The sequence below is a fragment of the Limanda limanda genome, chromosome 8, assembly GCF_963576545.1.
Source record: "Limanda limanda chromosome 8, fLimLim1.1, whole genome shotgun sequence".
Taxonomy (NCBI): Eukaryota; Metazoa; Chordata; class Actinopteri; order Pleuronectiformes; family Pleuronectidae; genus Limanda; species Limanda limanda.
In genome coordinates this window covers 25167513-25187655 of record NC_083643.1, presented here as the reverse complement: position 1 = coordinate 25187655, position 20143 = coordinate 25167513, and the positions used below count along the sequence as shown (strand labels likewise).

Genomic DNA, 20143 nt, shown 5'->3' with positions numbered 1-20143 from the left:
TTTCTTTCTGTTTTGTATTTGCTTCTTTGTATGGTTCAATCATTATACAATATTTAATGATATAATTATAAATGTTAAAACCTGACTTGAACTGAAAATAAAACATCATGTCGTTAAAAAGATTGAGTATTTTCTCTCTCTCTCTCCGAAACACACACGCGCACACACACACACACAGACAATAATCGTCCTTGTTGCGTTACAAACATCTTCTATCTTTAAGGTTCTTATCTGTGCTAAATTTCTTCAGAGAAACACTGACCTCTAGTGGCCTAACATTCCTGAATTACATCCTTAAACACAAGCTTCTCAAACACACACACAAACATACAAACACACACACAAACAAACACACACACACAGACACACTTTCCATATATATTTATTTAATCCATTTTCAATCCTTTTCAAAATAGGTTTTTCTGTTTTGCATTTGTATTTTAGAGTTAACTTCTCTTCGGCCGTGTTTCTACTAATTCACTCTCATTATCGCCAATAGACACGTCGTTATACACCTTTATATTTTGTTTATTTTATAATGATTTCAAAGCCTTGTTAATTTTAAAGCCTCATTTTTCTTAATTATATATGGTGATTTATGTAGATTATTCACACTTTATCTTTAAATGTTTTTCTGTGGCAGCTGGTTTCATTCCTTTCAAAGATTGTCTGTAAAGTAGATGTATCACACAGTATACACCCTATTTGTGCTTTCCTCAGAAATCTTGATGTAATCACGCATTAACAACATAATAACAAAGGTGTCCATGACAGAGTCTATGCCTGGGGGGACATGATGGAAATCTGATTAAAAAGCAGCAGAATACTGTGATTTCACACATTCAAACTTTATTGACATTTTACATCACTTTTAAGCAAAAATAAAGGGATGTGGGTAGGAATGAGTAGAGGTAGGGATGAGGGAGGGAGACGGAAGGAAGGAGGTAAGAGAGGATGAAGGGACGTGGCTAGGAATGAGGTAGAAGGGCGGATGGATGAAGGCTATGGAAAGGGTGGGTCAAAGAATCTGAGACAAACAGACCATGACGGGTTGAGCAGGTTGATGTGATGAGAGATGTGATTGAGGAGTGGCCCAGGTCCTGAACCCAAGTCAATGAGTCAACTTCATGTTTTCAATTCAATTTAATTTGCACAGTACCAAATCCCAAAATGGCACTTTACATAGTATAGTTGAGACCTTACATAGTTATAGAGAAATAAAAACAACTCCCTTTTGTGGGCGGCCATCTGACTGGACCGGTTGGGGTGAGCAGAGACAAATGCAGACGAGAGGAGAGGAGGGTGTAAAAGAGGTAAGAGAAGGGAGTGAGGAAGGGGGAAGAAAGGAGAGAGAGAGAGAGAGAGAGAGAGAGAGAGAGAGAGAGAGAGAGAGAGAGAGAGAGAGAGAGAGAGAGAGAGAGAGAGAGAGAGAGAGAGAGAGAGAGAGAGAGCAGGAACAGTAGCAGCACCATTTAACAAAAACAAAAACAACATCAACAATAGTTACAAAAACAACAACACTAATACTAATACTACTAATACAAAATAATAATAGAGGAGTAAGGTCTGGAGTTAGAGATACCTGCAGAATGGGAGAGAGATATATGGAGAACACAAACTGTAGGAATAGAAAAAGTCAGTGACATGTAATCAAATGCGGGATTATGATATTGATAAACCCATCTCAGCTTGACAGCAAAAAAGGTACAGCCTGTATATTTTCATTACTTTTGTGATTCCTAACATTTCCCATATGTCGAGTTCGCCTCTCAGACAGTGAAGGATGCTCTGAAACACACACAGAGTGAGACCTCTCCCCGGGCCGTGTATTATCTGTGTGTGCAGCTACAGGTTGCTCACCTGTGTGCAGGAGCGCGCACTCACAGCGCGTCAGCTCAGTACAGCAGCAGCCAGCGGCGGCGGGCGCGCGCCTTCATTCCGACACATTGATCCCGGTGACGGACGCGCCGCGGACATGAACCCGGAGAAACTCCGCCTCAGCTCCGGGGTCGCGCCTCACCACTCGGCTCACAGCAGCGGGGCAGCGCTCCCGGTCCGCGGAGTGCAGCTGTTAACGCCACGTCGACTAAAACAAACAAACTAAGGCTCAAACACTTGTTTCCCTCTATTGCACCGGCAGGGGTTTTTCTTTTTGTCTCGTTTTCCGCCGTGAGCCATGCTGGACCCGTCCTCCAGCGAGGACACGGGCGGGGAGTCCGACCCAGAAGTTGTCGAGGAGGCTGCGAGGAAACCTGCCTCCTCGACGGGGAAACGGGCGAACAGCAGCCGGGCGGGCGGCCAGCAGAGAGAGTCAGCCGCACCTGGAGGCGCCGCCGGTAAGGCTGCGAGAGACGGCGCCGATGCAGCTGAAGATGAGGAGAGGAAGGAGCGGGAGCGGATCCAGAGAGAGGAAGAGGAGAGGAAAACTAAACTGCAAATTTATGTGCTCGTCCTGCGGTGCATAGCCTACCCGTTCAACGCCAAGCAGCCCACCGACATGGCCCGGCGGCAGCAGAAGGTGAGCAAATGCAGCACACTACTGGAACTTGTGCACCTGTTGTCTTCTGTGGAGGGCTCCGCTAGCGAACTGTTATTGAAAATATGTCAATTTAAAGGTAAAGGTCCGACCTGCCAAACATGTTGTGAACAAACAACAATCGTTTTAGGGTTCTGACAATCGTAGGTTCCATCAATTAATTTGGCTCATATTTTATCATCAGGAATCACTTGTTTCAACCAAATATTTACTTATCTAATCTAGTCTCCTGTTGCTTCCACATTGTTGTTGCGCCGAAACACTGCTGGACCGGCGACGTCCATCATCACGAGCCCATTGTAACAACTGTCAATATTTATTAAAATAGATTAGCACAGTGTGTAAACTTAAAGCCGAACACCACCTATTCTGAACCTTTTTATTGTTAGGCTTTGCACTCATTTGTGCAGTGTACTCCTATTGGAAATTCTAATGTCAACCTTAAATTGAAAGAAATCCAAATGGAGTCCGACATAGTGGTAAAGACGTTCTAGGGAAGTGTCCGTTTGTTTGTTTTTAGCTTTGTAGCTCTTTGCATTTTGTGTTACGGACCTGCAAAAGAAGATCCAAACTCTGTAACACCAGCATCAGTACATCAAGTCATTTTATCAACACATGTGGCTCCTATTTGATCAGACATTGGGATAAATCACCAGCTCAGTAAACCATCACAGAAAACAAACATTTGAGCATATTTGCTAAAATCCCCTTTACCTTTTCTTAATTTAAGATAATCTGGAGGCCTCCGCACAAGTAAACACTTGGGATTATAAATGCCCACCAACATAAAAGTTGTTTCCCTGGGGTAAATATAACATTAGATTGATTGAGAGTAACTAAATGCTATGAGGGTAGATCTATAAAATAGCCTTCATTCTGTGGTCAACACAAGGCTGACACGTTTGTGCTCCTTCTGAATTGCTTCAATTTTTGGGGGAGTGTTTGCTTTGTAAGAGACAATGAAGTGTCATCCTTGGCTGCAACACATTCAGTGGCCATTCCGCTGATTTGGTGAATAGCTCTCCACTGGTTTGACTGTGTTAGATACAGAAGAATGCATTTCTGCTGAGCTGCAGGGCAGCCTGGACCTGCAAGCTCGCACTAATAAAGCAAGCGGGGAAGCCAGTTATGACTGAAGAACCCCTGTGTGTATATCATCCCGCTGGGAAACTTGCTAATGAGTCTCTCATGGTGTTTGATTTCAATATGCAGACAAGGCATTCTCATTCACCAAAGATGTTTGTGTGAGCAATGAATCTGCTCTGAAAGAAGGCAGACATGGTAATTTATTCAGTTTATTTAACTTCTCGAGTTTTTTCATTTCTCCCAATTCTGGAAGTCCTGCTTCTCCCTGTTTGGATTCATAAATATACAATGTGAGTTCCTAAAAAGTGTGAAGAATATTTAACATTTTTAACGATTTATTTTCTAAAGTTGCAGTATAGTCCATGGTGGGAGGCAGCAGCAGGCATGTCTTTATGTGGTGGGTTGCCAGTTTGAATCCTGGTTTTCCTGCCAAGCAGACTGCTCTTGATCACTGCAGGAGGGAAAAGTCAATAGAACACTCTGAATGAAGGACCACTGGCAGAGGAGTGGATTTATCTGCAGAATAAGACGTTATGCTGAGGCCACAGAAGGAGAACTGAGGTAGTAGTGTGACATTAATAGGTATCAGATCAGAGAACAGCCCATGTCTCCATTGTAATTCTGCACAGTTGTGATGAGGAACACTCTGCTTCACTGAATCAGTATTAACAGTGTTATTTACCTGAGCTGATCAGGTATTGGCCTGATTTATCTTCTACTTTGTTAATGGCTGGTATAGGCTCTCACTGTAAAACCTGATCTAAACAATGTAAACGACAGTATTTTCCAGTATACACACAAGCTACAACATGAACATTAGATTAGATAGAAATGTAACTCCCATCCAGTACCAGCGATGCTCATAATACATAAATTATAGCTTGTGAAAACCCAAATGATCCCAGTTGGTATGAATTTGCCTGTGGGGGTCTGTATTCTCAAGGTTATTAATTATATTGAGTAGGGATGCCCATTAATCATTGAACCAACAATTTTGACTGATTAAAGCAATTAGTTAAACTGTTGAAAACATCAGTACTGTCTGTTCTCTACCGTAGGTCTCATAGTTAAGCATGTCGACAACCAGTAGACAAGATATCCACTAGGCACAGGACTCTGGTAGACCTGGCCAGTTGATAAGTGCTGATTATTGTGATTGTCCACTGAACCTAACCAGCTCAAAGCTCAAGCACCATGTGTGTCTGTGTGTGTCTGTATGTCTATGTCTAAGACAGATTCAGAGGACTCACATATAACTGTCTGTTTATGAAACCTGTGGAGCTGGTGTGAATATCATAAAAACATGCATGGAATGCACAATATTGCTGTCTTTTGTGCTAGCATGCCATGCTAGCTGTCTAGCTGGAGAGGAAGTGCACACAAAATAAAATCTACAACTAGGTAAACGCATATCCAGGTTCATTTTGATGTTTGGTCAGAACATTTCTTGCTTGGCTGGTGCCTACGCTGCTGCTGAAAAGACAAGCTTCGATCATCTCTTCATGCACACAAAACGAGCGAAGCAATGAATCCAAATGCAGTTTGGCAACAAATAGGCCACATCTACAGAGGTAGAGGCAGGTTTAGAAATCAAGGTCATACTGTTATACAGTTTTTGAATCACAGTTTTAGATTCAGATTTAGAATTGTTACAATCCTAATCATTAGCCTTTACTCGGGAGCAAATATCTGTGATAATGTGTAATATTTATTCTAGTAATAACCCATATTGATTGACTGGTACAGAATGCTGGACAGCTGTTTGTTCAAATTAATATTGAAAGTATTGCATGTCCAAGTCACGCCAAATTCACTTAAAGGTTCAGTGTGTAGAATTTAATGATGACATCTAGTGGTTAAATTGCATGTTGCAGCTGAATAGCCCACCCCCCCTCCAAACATGAAAGAAGCTGTGGTAGCCATCAGTTGTCATAAAAACTCTAAGGGTGTTTAGTTTAAAAAACATGGCAGCCTTTGTACAGAGGACCCGCTCCTGTATTTTAAAGTATTTAAATACAAAGGGCCTATTCTAGGGTAAAGAAAACCAATATTAGTACAATTTAGTTACAACACACTAGTTAAAACATCACTAGGATTTTTTTATATTAAATTTCTGTCAAGTGTGAAGCTGATGAGATGAACGATACTCGAGATATGCAAGCCACAGACCAACAGAGCCTACTGCTGCAATAAAATCTCACTATTTATTTTAATTTTCTTAATGTGATAGAAAGGACAGATGATTATAGGGATTGTTCACCAAAAATTCACTCCATCTACTCAGAGCTATGCCGATGGAGGGTTGGGTGAAGTGTTTTAGTCCACAAAACACTTTTGGAATTTTAGGGGTAAAAACAGCGTTGTAACCAAATCCAATACAATTGAAGTAACACAAGTAGCTCAAGCCAAGGATAGAAAATGCTCAGGCCTTTAGTGTTGAGCACCACCGTGACTGATGAAAACTCTGACTAATCTAAATGAAGTTTGAAGACTTGGAGAAGAAAAGTAATAGAAGACTAAACACTTAACATAGCAATTTCCGTTCTCTTGAATCCTGTCAGTTTCCTGCTGCTCACTGTGGCTCTGGAGGTGGAGTTAATGATGCAAAATGATGCTTAGTGTCGGCCCACGCACATACCAGCCTTCAGTGGATTCACTGTGGGCCTCCATGATTCTCAGTCCGCTGGGTTTCACCTCCCAGGAGCCACATTAATGACAACATTAGTTGTTTGCTGTGGAGTGAGAAATCATGTTTGCTGAAAGAAATGTCAGGAAAAAACGGATGTGCTGTAAATTCTTTTGATTGTTTTTTTCTGTATTTTGGAAGCAGATTAATCCTATCTATCAATTTGAATCCTCCTTAAGTTAAAAAATAAGGATGTACATGCCTTCTAGATGCGAACACATTTTATTTATAAATTTGAGTGATTTGAGTAAATAATCCCACCACAGGTTCTATCCAGCATTTAATCTGTAGCTATTGATCAGAAGTTGCAAAAAGGTTTGTGCCAACAAGGCCAAGAAGTCAACATTTTCACGACAACTAGGTAAAGTCTATCTGCTGATGAACATCATGCTACTAAATAGGGATGTCACGAGAACCGATACCTACGATACCTTTCGATACTAACATAACAAAACGATGCCGATGCCCAAGTTTTTGGAGTACCGTAGGCACCGTCAGCTTCGATGCCAGCAGCTGTTAGCAACCTAGCATTAGCATCGGTGCTGCTCCAGTCGACGTTTACATTCTGAAAACCAAGACGGCAACTGCGGCTGCAGCGTTCGCCCCACCTCGACTTGTTTATTAAAAAGGCACAAAGAGTCGTGTATGGAAGTATTTTGCGTTTGACGCCGGGTTTTCACCGGACACGAAAGCAACGCCGCCGCTCCGCGCTAATCCTTAACGCGCCGGCACATGGTTGTTTACACCGGAAGCTGAAGCGGCGCATGGGAGTGGATGGGAGCCAGCTGTTATTTAAGGCTTGGTCCTGCGCTTACGAGTCGCTTTGGCGTCGCTTCAGCGTCCGGTGTAAACCCGGCGTGAGGCAGATGTATCATTTAATGCATAACGTGTCTCACAACAAAGCGTCACTCACATGCGACCGCAACTACCGTATAACCCTCAGTATATGCGCAGCGCAAGCACATTGAATTACCGTATATGACATTAACAGCATCCAAATAATGCACTTTTTTTTTACCGTGGTACCGAAATTGGCATCGAGAATCGTGTTATTTTACTGGTATTGGCACCGACTACTGAATTTTTGGTATCGTGACACCCCTACTACTAAATGGAGCTTTTTCTAAAAATGTTGATGAAACCAGCAAAGTCCAACTGTGGAGAGCACTGATACAACATAAACTTACCTCGAGGGCAGGTTATATTTTATGATTGTTGGGCTGCTGGCTGGTCTGACCATGTTGTAGTCTGATGGTAGGGGGTAAGTACCTTATTGCTTATATTTCATTCTGGTTTAGTTGGTGTTGATGGTCAACAGATAAAAGTACAATGTATTGTGATGAAAGATTGTGCTTTTAAAGCTTTTCTTTTTCTTCCTGTCAGCTTGGTGAAGATGTTTGCAATGGGCGCAGGCAACTGCAGACCTTTATACAATGTATTATCTGTCTGTTGTGCAATATAGTCTCAGGGGAAAAAAAATTGCACATTTCTGATCTGTGGTTGGCGAACATTAGTTGTGTGGAATAATTTGGTTTATTTATTACATTATTTGAAAGTTGCTGTAATCCTGATATCCATCTGAACCCTTTTCAAAAATAAAGGAAGATAAATAAAAGTAACCAATTGTCGAATTTTCATTCATGCAAACTGATTCTAATTAGATTCCTATTAGGATACATCCCTTAATAATGAGTCTATAGCCAGCAGAGTTAGGTTTGGCACTAGACTGGAAACCTCTAGTCTGAATCTGTAAATTGGAAACACAATCTACAGAGCTTTCATAGAGTAAGCAGGGTCAAAGAAGTCTATGCAACAGTGTACACTGATTACAAATCCAATAGTTTATAAACCGTGAGTATGGAGTATTTCAGTGTTTGAAACTGAGATGTTGGTAATCCTGGAAAAGTAAGCAAGAGCAGGGTATACCTTGAAAAAAAGCAATGAATACACACCTATCCAGTTTTTACAACTGAATGCTACTACAGGTTGACTTTCATGTTTGGAAGGGGAGGGTGAGGTGCATTGCAGTGTGTTCAGATGCATCATGCAACTTCACCACTAGATGTCACTAAATTCTCCACATTGAACCTTTAAATACGTGTCTCTAAACTCTAGAGAGAAACAGTTAAACACAAAGTAAACTTCAAGTACTGGACTTGTCCTAATAACGCATGATAAATGTTGGAATTGTTATCCTGTAAAGTGACCGCAGGTCAGCATGATTGTGTGGAGGTAGGAGTATTATCCAAATTTACCGACATGGGCAAGATATAGTTGGTGAGAGGTTATAAATGTTGGTTACGATTTAGGATGGGCATAATTAATCGACGATCGATTAATTGATCATTAAGAATTTCATCGATGAAATCATTTTTTCATCGATAAATTCGGTAATTACACATCTGACCACGGGGGGCAGTGTTTGAAAAAAACGCCACAGACCTACTCAGTTACCTGCGAGTTACCGTATATTTCCATTTCCAAAGTAAACATGAAGTCACGGCAAAATGTAGCTTGGGACAATTTTGAGTTAAAAAATGACTTCACTGCAAAGCTGTGTTTAAGTACAACTCGGCAACGACTCAAATGATGTACCACTTGAAGAACGCACATCCAACCCTGGTTAATGGCGGCGCATCCTGCTCTCGGTCTCACTCTCAACCTAGCACCAACTCGGTGTTAGCACGGAGTAGCTGCGATGCACAACGAGCAGAGAAAATTACTCAACAGGTGGAAAGTGAATGGAATAAGGTTCCCCAGGCTAGCCTGGAGAAAAAAAACAAAAACGAGGGTCAGTTGTGTTTAGTAGCACCGGCTTCTAGCTGTCGGCTCTGCTGCTTAAGATTACCGCAGCGCATATTTTGTTCATCTAGTAATAAAGATCTGAATGAGGAAACACGCTTTGTTTTTTTTATTTTCACTGCATTTTAATACAGCCTATAAATAGTGAATTTTTGAATATAAAAATATTAATGATTAGTCGAAATTGGTTCTTAATTCTCCCGACGATCGATTAAGACAATTTAATCGAATGCCCATCCCTAGTTGCAATACATTTTTGGTTAATTGCCCGGCGCTACACAATATACTATTTGAATTGTTACAGCAAGGAAAAAGTCAAGAATTATTTCAACCAATCAAATTGTCAAATAGTGCATAGATATTATCCCCAATTGGCTTCCAACTGTGATCATAACCAGTTCTGTTGAAAAAAATAATTGAGCTGGACGGGTCATTACTGGAAATTCCAGAACCCAAATTCCAAATCCATATTTTGAAGGAATAAATAAAACATGTACAGCCAAGGTCTGAAGAGCCACTACAGGTATTTATCAGACTGACCGCCTGACACCTTTTGTGGGAAGTTTTCCAGAGAAACGGAAGCAGAGAAACCAGCTGTGCAACATCTAGTCTTTCCTTGTTTACATAGGCTGATTGGACTGAATGAGCTATTGCAACTTTTCGTGAGCTCATTGTGCAAATAATTGTGTAGTTTGTCTGTTTCAGTGACGGAACCACTTTGAAGAGTTGGAGTCAAAGCTCAGTTACAGCTTGTTTGAGTTTTAAGAGATCAAGAAACTTATAAAATATGTATAACTATACAATATTCTGTCTTGTGACTCAGTAGGATGTTTGATTTCTGTTTTGTAAAGGTGAAAAAACACAGGTAGTCAATAAAATCTTCCAGGAGCAGATCAAACATGTTGTGAATCAGATGAGGGAGGAAACAGTTTGATCTGATCTAAATACATTTACAGATGTGCATTTTTCATAGAGCCAAGTGAGGTTCACTTCTATTTCTAGTAAATAATTTGCGTTATGCCTGGACAGCAGCCTGATGCTATAAGGTTACTTCAAGGCACAAGTTCTGCAGAATTTCCCGCCCAGCTTTTGTTTGTCTTCAGAGGTGGACGAGCAAACCTATGGAGCATTGAATCTCCAGTTGAGTGAAGAACCCTCACCTTGCAGACTTGTCCTGCTCAGCAGCATCTCTGAATATTCTTCAGTCTGTGCTGCAGCCTTGAGACGTCTGTTTTAAATAGCAGATAGATGTTGCATCAGGTGAAAGAAGTCATAAATAAGTAGCCAATTAGGGAAGTGAAGTGAAGACATTTATTTATTTATTCACGAGCTGTTTTTTCATGACATAATGCAGAGACGCCCACCTGTTGGGTTTTCTCGTCTCTCAAACATCGGAGGCTTCCAGTCTTCCCCGGTATTTCTGTTTTTGTCCTGTTTCCAAGCATGCCTGCAGCCTGACAAACCAAGCAGGGAAACCATGACTGCAGAAACCCCCTCCTGATGGAGACCCACGCATCTCTCCCTGCACATGTCTAATCCCCTGGCAGCTGTTTATTACACAAACAAGATAAACAGCATCTCCTCCTGCTTCTCTGCTATAAGAAGCCACTTCTGCTGATGTGAGGGCTTATTTTTTTTCCGGTGGTTAGTGGGCGCAAGTTTTGGCCACAGACAGGCTGGAGGCAACTTCCGTCCTCCTTTGTCATCTCTCCTTCCCTCGTCAGATTCCTTGAGATGGAGCTCTTCTCAGAGCGTTATGTAACCTATCCTCCTCCTCCTCCTCTTCCTCTTGGAGATGTGAAAGGATGTCTCAGCAGGGCTCTCACAAAGCAGGGTTCTCCGTGAAGAGCATCAGACAGCGAGTCAGCCCTGCCCTGGGGGTCGAAGACAGCCCTCACTCTGCTCAAACTCTCACTGACAGTAGAGTTACACTACAATATACTGAGTTCAACACTGTACTTGATTTTTTTTTGTGCTTTTCTCCAAGTTGTTTTTGCAGTCTAGATGTTTAAAAACGGGCAAAGCGTCGAGTAAATAATTATTTGTTTTATAACTTGATGTGATTTTATCAAATGTAATTTTATTATGTTGTGTTGCAAGTGATGGGAAGGGTGATGAAAAATGAATAGAATGTTTGCTGCAGTTATTTTCCATCACGACTTTATCAAAGAATATGTTTACATAACTAGAGGGTCGGTCTGAGAGTACCTCTGCCAAGGCTATTACCGTATCTCATCATGGAAGAAGTATTTTCATTAATTATGTAATCCGCTCCAAAATTGTATGGGTTCTTCTTAAGGTCTGTCCTACCTCTCCACTAAATTTCAGGGATATAAGTTCAATAGTTTTTGCATAATTCTATGAAATAACAAACTAACAATGATGAAAATATAACCCTCATGGTGGAGGTTATCACATAAAAAGTTCTAGTGCTGAAGCAGTTGGTTGATTTAATCAATGAAAAATTGGTAATATCAATCAGCCTTTGAAGTCATCAATCCACTTGTCCGTATTTGGTTCCAGCAATATTCTGAGTTGAATGTATGTTAGCATGCTAATGATTGAATGTCACCAGTCTTGCAGGAATTTTATGAAAAACCAACATAATTGACAAAGTTATTTTTTCATTAATGAATATTCTGCTCTTCTTTGTTTGATACAAAAATAAACTAATAGCTTGGATGGTTTTGGTAACAAAACAAGATATTTGAAAAGGTTAACCTAGACCTTTTTTTAATTTGAAAGAAGTTATTGAGAGATCGGATGCTATGTCCTCAAAATAAAGTCCAGGGGATTAGAGGGGAGTAAGAAAATGATTACATGATATTTTAAAGAAGACGGAAGGAAACAAAGTTTTTACTGTAGTTTTTTTGAAAACTAAAAACAAAACAACGAAAGGCGAGCTTCCTACTACAATCTGTACAACAGAGAAATGTCTGTCGGGTGTTGACTCAGGCTCACTGTGAAGCCTCTGGAAATGATTGTGAAAGAGTTAGAAAGAGCAAGCAACATGTTTTACACCCAGCTTCTTAACACACTTGTCAATTAATTAACAAGTATGAGTGGATACATAAAAAAATTCACTCTGATCTGTTGTATGAGTGAAGCTTATAATTTATGAATGAAACAAAGGCAGCCTCACATTTTAAAACAACACTATGTAACTTATGATGAGCAACTGTGCCCTCTGTACTGTTGAGTGGTAATTAATTCTGAGCCCAATCAGTTTAGCTGTGTTCACACTATGCATCTTTAATTTGATCCAAGATACACTGTTTTCAATCAGAAAGCTTTGCTGAAATTAAATTATCAATGCTGCAGCAATTGCACGCTAGAACAATATAACACTTTTCCAAATTTTTGAGGAATGCATAGATCAGATATCTTGTTGCTATCAACAAAATCCCGGAAAAAATATCTAGATATAATGTATTTGTTTATTATCTTACACCCTTAGTCTGACCACCGGGATGAATCCTTTTCTCTGACACAAATTCAACACAAACTAACAGATTAAGACAGCCTGTTATTGTCAGCGCTCAATGTGTGTGTTTCTGTGGTGAGAAGAGCTAAAGAGCTCTCAGGAGTAACAACCAGGAAACGCCTGGCAGGAAAGATAGAGAGAAAAGCCGTGTGTTGTTTATTTTGCTTCCTGCTAGTTTCCTTCCAGAGGAAGAGAGGAAAGGGAAGGAGTTTGTTTACATTGTTATATAATAGTCAAGTATGCCTTTCATTGGAATGTTTAACTATATCTTTATTCTTTGATTAACATTGTTGCACTTATTTATCAGAATGAAAAAGATTGCGCAGTTTAGTGTTTGAGTTAAGAAACTACAGTGTCTGTTTCTTTCAGTCAGATGTCATCCTGTATATCAGCATACCCTGAAAATTGTCAAAATCTGCACTATCAATTTGAAAAAGAGACAGATATGAGAAACTGAAGAAATCACTTCAGTAGTACAAGGTTATGCTTGAGGTAGTTCATCATCTGAAGAAATGTTTTGATCACATTATCAAACTCTAAGAGCTTCACTGACCATCGATTGACCCTGGTCTGACAACATTTTTAACATGCACCTCATGTGAATGAGGTTGGGAGCCATAAAGGCTTCAGCAGATACATAATTATTTGTAATGTTTGATTTCTGAGTCTACTATTTATTCTTTTCAGTTCATTACATTTTACTCATTTAAAATGAAATATAAAATTGACCCTTTTTCATGCTCAGCTAAGGTCAGGTGCCACACTCAGGTCCACATATCACTTTGTCCACTACATGGTTTTTGGCCACATACCATTTTAAACCTGTCATTATACTAGGGTTGGGTGGGACGTACTAATACGAATTGTAACGCAGATTTCGGTGCCTCATATATAAAACCTGAGATTTTATGGAAACAGTTTTCCTGCGTACAGGTAACATAAACATCGCCACACATGCCACCTTAATTCTCAACTTTGGTAGCTTTTGATATGGCTCCTACAGTAAGCTAGTAGCTACCTCAAACTCCAGTTGCTACAAGAGAATGACAAAAGCTGGTGGGCAAAAGTGTGGCTGTATTTCACATTAAATGTTTCAGACACAAGGACATGCAGCAAAATCAGTGTAAAGGGATGAACAGAACAAACAGGATTAGGGCTGCAACTAACAATTATTTTAATCATCGATTATCCCTCATTCATTTTTTTGATTAATTGATTATAAATCGGGTAAAAAGACAATAGCTACGTTTGACCCTTTCCAGCAGTTTATTCGAAAAGCAACTTCATGTACATTGCTGTTACTTTATTTAGCACATTAGCCTGTTTTGCCCAAACTTATTACATTAGCTAGTAGCGCAAGCTTTACATTAGCAAGACATGTTAACTATATTTGTTTTTGTCTTTTGGCTAATTAGCTATAAACTCAAGGTACTGGTAGCTTAGTCCTTTGATCATCACCACTCACCTCCAGAGAAGCAAAGAAAAACCACCAAAGCTGGGATAGGAGCATCTGTCTGACATCACTGTGATGACTGTGTGCTCACCACTGAGAGAAGACGTGGAGGGAGGGTAGAGACTGAGGCCCTAAGCTTTAGCCTGTCCCCTTCGTTTTACACGTTCCCGTGTAGGGGTAGGCTGTCCCAATACCTAATGAAGGGGTATGTACAGATGCAAGGGCTGTATAGCCTTAGAAACAAAGATTTTTCACACCCTCACTTTAAACCAAAGGGTATGGAGATTTCCCAGAATGCCTAGCGAATCACCGGCAAGCTGGAAGAGAGACCCACAATTTTAGCAATTAATACAGATTTAAAAATTACGATAATAATTGTAATATCTTAGTTTAATACCATGTAATTCGGATTCGGGCTTAGTCTAGTTTCTCGACCTGATATTTCGATTTTTTCATTCAATCAATATATTAATTTGACAGGGAAGCTTGAAAAAACACCACAGAAAATGGACACTTTCTACTGAGGAGAAAAAAGGCGATGCTGATGTTTGCATGTGCCAGTTCAAGTTATGAGACATGTATTTAAACTAGGGCTGTTAATAGATTAAAAAAATTAATCAAGTCAATAGGCTTTGATTAATCATGATTAATCACACAATTAAAATAATACTATTTACAATTACGGTGTTTGAATAAAGAAATGTATGACAAAGTGGTTAGGGCTTTTTAAAACTTTATTTTACATCTCAGCCAATTACAATATCTTAATTCACAGAGCAACAACACCATACAATGCAAACAGTCTTTTTTTTAACCTGCTCATCACGGGCACCTGTGTGCCACTGTAGTAAACACGCCTCTGAATTTGGGCTCTACTCTATGACTGCATAGAGGTTTGACTGATTAAAGGGCCTCATCATTAGAATGAATACAAAGTCTCATGGAGTGCTTGGCCTTGCCAACAACATCCATAACGAGCTGCCAACTTAAATAGAAGACAAGCATATGAGAAACTGACCCTAACCAGCTTGTCTGTAAACTTTGAGTTAACATTTCACCCAAATAAAGTCAACATTACATTGAGTGGGCTGTAAGCTGAATTATAAACTGAATGTCATAAGTGTCTTAAAAGAAACAAAGTGAACAGTCCTTTTTACACACTTATTTCAATAACAATAACTGTGCGCAAAGGTGTTGTGTGACATGACTTCAGTCAACCAATTAATCGTCTACTTTTCTTTTAACCAGTTACTCAGGAAAACTAGCTTGTTGACATTTTCAGATGACAAAGCTGACCTCTTCTTCTGTACAATGTGTCCTGCCAAAGAAAATAGTCTCTCACATGGCACTGTTGAGGCAGGTGTGGCCAAGTACTTTTGTGCAAGATGTGCCATCCTACCATGGGCACCAGTGTGCGCTGACCACCACTGAAGTGGACATGTGTCTATGCTGACACTGGGCTCTGCCCTATACCTGTCCAGAGTTTTGTCATTAGAATCTGCATCCTCATCAGACTCTGACTCTGACCCCAACAGTAGGAGAGCCACTTTCTTCTTTGGTGGTTCTGGTTCCATTTCATCGCTGCAGGGATGTGATTCAGTTTCTCTGTCCTTCAGCATCTGACTCAGCTTTTGCCACACCTCTTCCCTCTCTGCTTTTGGCACACACCTGAGGTCCTTGAATCTGGGATCTAGAGCTGTTGCTAGCTTTAACCATGACAGGTTTGTGTTCTCCTTTCGTGTGTTCAGGTCCCCTTTGAATGCAGCCTTGAAGCGCACTATGTAGGCAGGGTCAACATCTGAAATCTCCATTGTACGCAGAAGGGGGCAGAGTGCAGGCAGGACCACAGAGCAGGACACATATTTGTCACCCCCCAAGAGCTCAGTAACATACCTTCAAACACACAAACAAGACAGAATTATAGACTACTTTTTTCATTCATAACACCCATATAGTGGACAGGCCTAAAATTATTTCTAAAAGAAAATATATTGGAGAAAATAAATGAGTTGAGACTAGGAAAATCACTTTACCTGCATGGCTCCAGCAGTGTTTCCAAATTTGATAGCCTGTCATATTCAGCTGAGGTTAGTGTGGCCAAGTTGTGCCTCTGCTGGGCAAGTGTTGCCTTCAGTGGCTCTTTGTTGTGCTGGATACGCTTTATCATCTCCAGTGTTGAATTCCAGCGTATGGCTACATCCTGGATGAGTGACTCCTCTGTCTGTCCATGGGAAGCTTGCTGAACTTTCAGCTCTGCTTTGTTTGCAGGACTGTGTTTAAAATGTCCGACTATTTTACGGCACTTGGCTAATGCACCATCAAACCCGCTGTCACGGAGAGACACTGTGATCGTCCACTGTATAATGTGCCCTACACAGGCATATGCTCGAATGGTAGACTCCTGGCTGCCGCTACCATATTACAAGCACTATCTGTTCCAATAGTGATGACCCTGTTCGTTATCTCCCACTCTTTAGGAACGTCAAGAAACTGGCGAGCGCATGCTTCGGCGAAATGCCTCTCCTCTGTTTTCACTACACCTAACGCAAACGAGTGCAGCTGCCAATTATCATCTATTAGATGAGCTGTTATGCCGAGGTAGTTATGGTTGCTTACTGATGTCCATTGGTCTCCTGTCAGTGCAATAAAGAAGCTCGTGCCAGCTGCTCCACTTTCGTTGCCTTTTCACCTCCATAGAGTTCATGGATTCTTGTGACAATAGTTCCCCTCGAAGGCATTTTGTAGGATGGGTCCCCTGAGGCGATCTGGATAATGTCTCGAAGCCCCTTGTCTTCAACGATGTTGATGGGTCTGCAGTCTGTTGCGACCCATTTAGCGATAGCATTAGTTAGCTTAGCTGTTGTCGTCTTGTTGACAGAGCCGGCTCTGCTGCACTCCACCAGCGTAGCTTGACGAGCACGGCTTGAACTCGTCTCGGTGTTAGCATTTGTGTTAGCAAAGATGTGCTTTGCACGGAGATGGTACTTCAGACTCGTTGTACTACGGTGGAAAGACAGTTCATCACTGCAGAATGTACAAACAACTCTGGTTTTATCTTCACTCCCATTCGGAAGCTTTTTAAATCTAAATTTGCCGTTAAGCACACCGGGGTCCGTCTCCTCACTCATCACTTCGCTCCTTCTTCACCCGCTGGCAGGTAAACATCCGCGCTGGAGGACTACAGCAGGAGATTGTGGTCAGACTTGGTGATGTGATTAATTTGCGTAAAAAAAATAATAACGCGTTAAGGTTTCCAGATTAATCACACGCGTTAACCCGTTAACATTGACAGCCTTAATTTAAACACGTTAAAAAAAGTCACAAACGCAGTTCACCTGCTAATCAAAACACGAGACATGTAAGTGTAAGTCTCCCAGGCCGAAAACTCTGGCTATTTGCAATGAGAGCACGGGCAGTGTTCGCTCAGGCCATTCGGTCGGTTAGGGTTAGAAAGGTCCAAACGACCAATCATTTCATTGAGAAAAATAAAAGGATAAGTTGTGTTTAGTAGTGTTCTGTGAGCTGTTTGCTTGGCCTGTGGTAAAGCCATAAAAACCTATTTCAGATTAACCCTTTGTTATAATAGCGGTTTACAAAAAATCCGTTCCGCATACAGACAGACACACAGTGAAATAAGTAGGTAGTACTGGTAGTAATAGGGGTGTTTTCCCCCAACAAATACATTGTCACTTTTAATCTGCAACTGTAAAATTCACGTCACATACACATTCTGTTCTCTCAACCAGTTCTCTTTCAGAGTTTCATTGTACTATCTAAAGCAGTGGAGCGTGAGCACTTACCAAGTCACATGTTTATGCTGTTGTGCATCATTACAGTGTGATTCTTTTATTTAATTATTCTTTTTGTTTATTACAGGATGCTTCTCTATCATGTTGAGTCTAAAAGTGAAGCTCCAGCTGGGTCACAGCTTTTCTTTTAATCTAATTTTTTCTCTTAAATGCTCATTTATCACCAACCCCCAGATGAGCAGATTTTAGCCCCAACCAAAACATAGGATTTTTTTTAACCAAATGGGTCCATTGCAGGTCTAATGTTTGGAGATATTGGATTGTATTGAAATTAGTACATAGTATTGGAATTAATTTCAAGATGATAATTTTTGGCAATAATAACACACAGTGTTTGCATTGTTGTGTTTCATGAACTATTAACTGAGTAGAGGTAAAGGACAAAGAAACTGCAGACATCTGTCTGTGAAATAGAAATGTATGCCTTTTGAATGAGCAACAGTTTGCCTTTCATAGCTGAATTCCTCAGATCCAAGTAGGGCTGTGCTATTAACAGAAAGCCACATTTATAGCCTCTCACTAACTTAATCTTTCTCATGGCTTCAGATCACGATGGGGGGCTGGCGTGAAATAATCGTTCAATAATCTAGATAAGTTTAAAATAATCGCGATATTGATCTGAAGTCATATCACCCAGCAATCGATCCAAGTCAGATCTGGCTGAATGTTAGTTTTAGGGTCTGTGCAGCAAACAGTTAATTTTTTCTTCCCTCCATCCCTCCACCATGCAAATATAATTATCACCCCCGGAAACAAGGATTATTTCATATGCTCTCCATGCAGTGAGATAGAGTATTGCATGAAACTAAGTCCATACTAATAAAGGAATGAGGAGACACGTCCTTTAATCTTATGTGGTACAGGTTGTCGTTGGACACTACCTTTTATAGAGGGGATGCTCATCTTTAAATACTGCTGTATGTTTACTAAAACACACTATATTTTCAATAAAATTCTGTAAACCATCATGTCATGTCGTCCATCTTTATATACATTCTAGGGTTTGTTACGGTGGTTGATGTGGAAAGTTCAACAAAAATTCCTCAGAACCAAGAAAACAATCACCCTCTGACCACAAGACCTCAGGTATATGGAGGTGACAGAAGATACACTTCCACCTAAACTGTGGTTTGTTATTTGTGTTTGTTCACAGAGTTGGTAGAGAAGATACAAAAATTTTATAGTGAGCCTTTGACGAGTTGGGCTGTGTCAACTTAACATAGAGCAACATGCTGCCACCTACCTCAAATCTTTGTCTTAAGCAAAAATTAGATTCATTAAAAAATCTAACTAAGAGTGAATGAGTTTATTTTCAAAAGTATTATGGTAGTACATAAGTATTTACTGAAGTGAATGACACAGCTTGCCATTTAACTGACAGCACTGAACGAGAACTGAAATTGTGAGCATAAGAGACTTCATTTTGGTTGTTGAGGGAAACTGTCTCTCAGCTTGTCACAGCTAATTCATCCCCCACAGCGCCTCTGCTCTCAGATGATAACGACACACACGTATGCACACAGCTAAAATAGTGCTTCACATTCACACACAGACCGAGAGAGTATATAACTTGAGGTCGCAGCTGCCCACATTGGCCTTGTTGACACCAAACACTTGGATACCTTCAGCTATTTTGCCTCTGTTTAATGTTGTTAGTTGTCTGTGGAGCAGAGTAGCAGTACAATTATATGTTGTGGAAATAGTTGACATTCTCATTAGGATTCAGAGCCACCTGCCTGATCTGAAAACTCATTATTTGTCCAAAAGTGTGTGAACATGTGAAGCCAGCAGGATGGGAGAACTAAATCTGCCTTGCGTTCACTTTACACTTTAACAATAAACAACATCACTGATCACAAGTTGTTACGACATGTACAGGACTGACGTATACTTTATTTGTTTTATTCTCTCTAGAGTTTGAGAGACACCGCGCATGCATTCCCCTGCTTCACACAAGATGTAACGTGATGAGCACAGGAACATTTATACATATCCAGGAACATAAATATGAATTCAGCAGGTTTTTAATAAAGATCAGGACCAAGTGTGAGTGATTAAACATCAGAGGAGCAGAGTTACTTTTTCACCAGCGGAGTAATGCGTCTCATTGCAGTGGCGCTGTTAAGGGGGGCCAGGGGTGTCCACCTTGATACAGTAAAGGCTAGAATCAGAGTTTATCCTCTTAAGCCTTAGGTGCAGCACATAAGTCTAAACTGAATGAATGTGATATCAGTGTGGAGACCACTGACCAACGTCATAGACTTACTGTTGTAGTCAGATTTATTTT

General features: G+C 40.5%; 1 protein-coding gene across 1 annotated transcript in view; it reads left to right on the top strand.

Moving 5' to 3' along the window:
* The first annotated feature begins 2032 nt into the window (after positions 1-2032).
* Positions 2033-20143, top strand: part of LOC133009740 (calcium-dependent secretion activator 1-like) — a 41552-nt gene continuing 23441 nt past the window's right edge. The window contains exon 1 of the mRNA XM_061077273.1: positions 2033-2518. Within this exon, the coding sequence (XP_060933256.1) occupies positions 2177-2518 (342 nt within the window). The 5' untranslated portion in view covers positions 2033-2176. The remainder of the gene's footprint in view (positions 2519-20143) is intronic.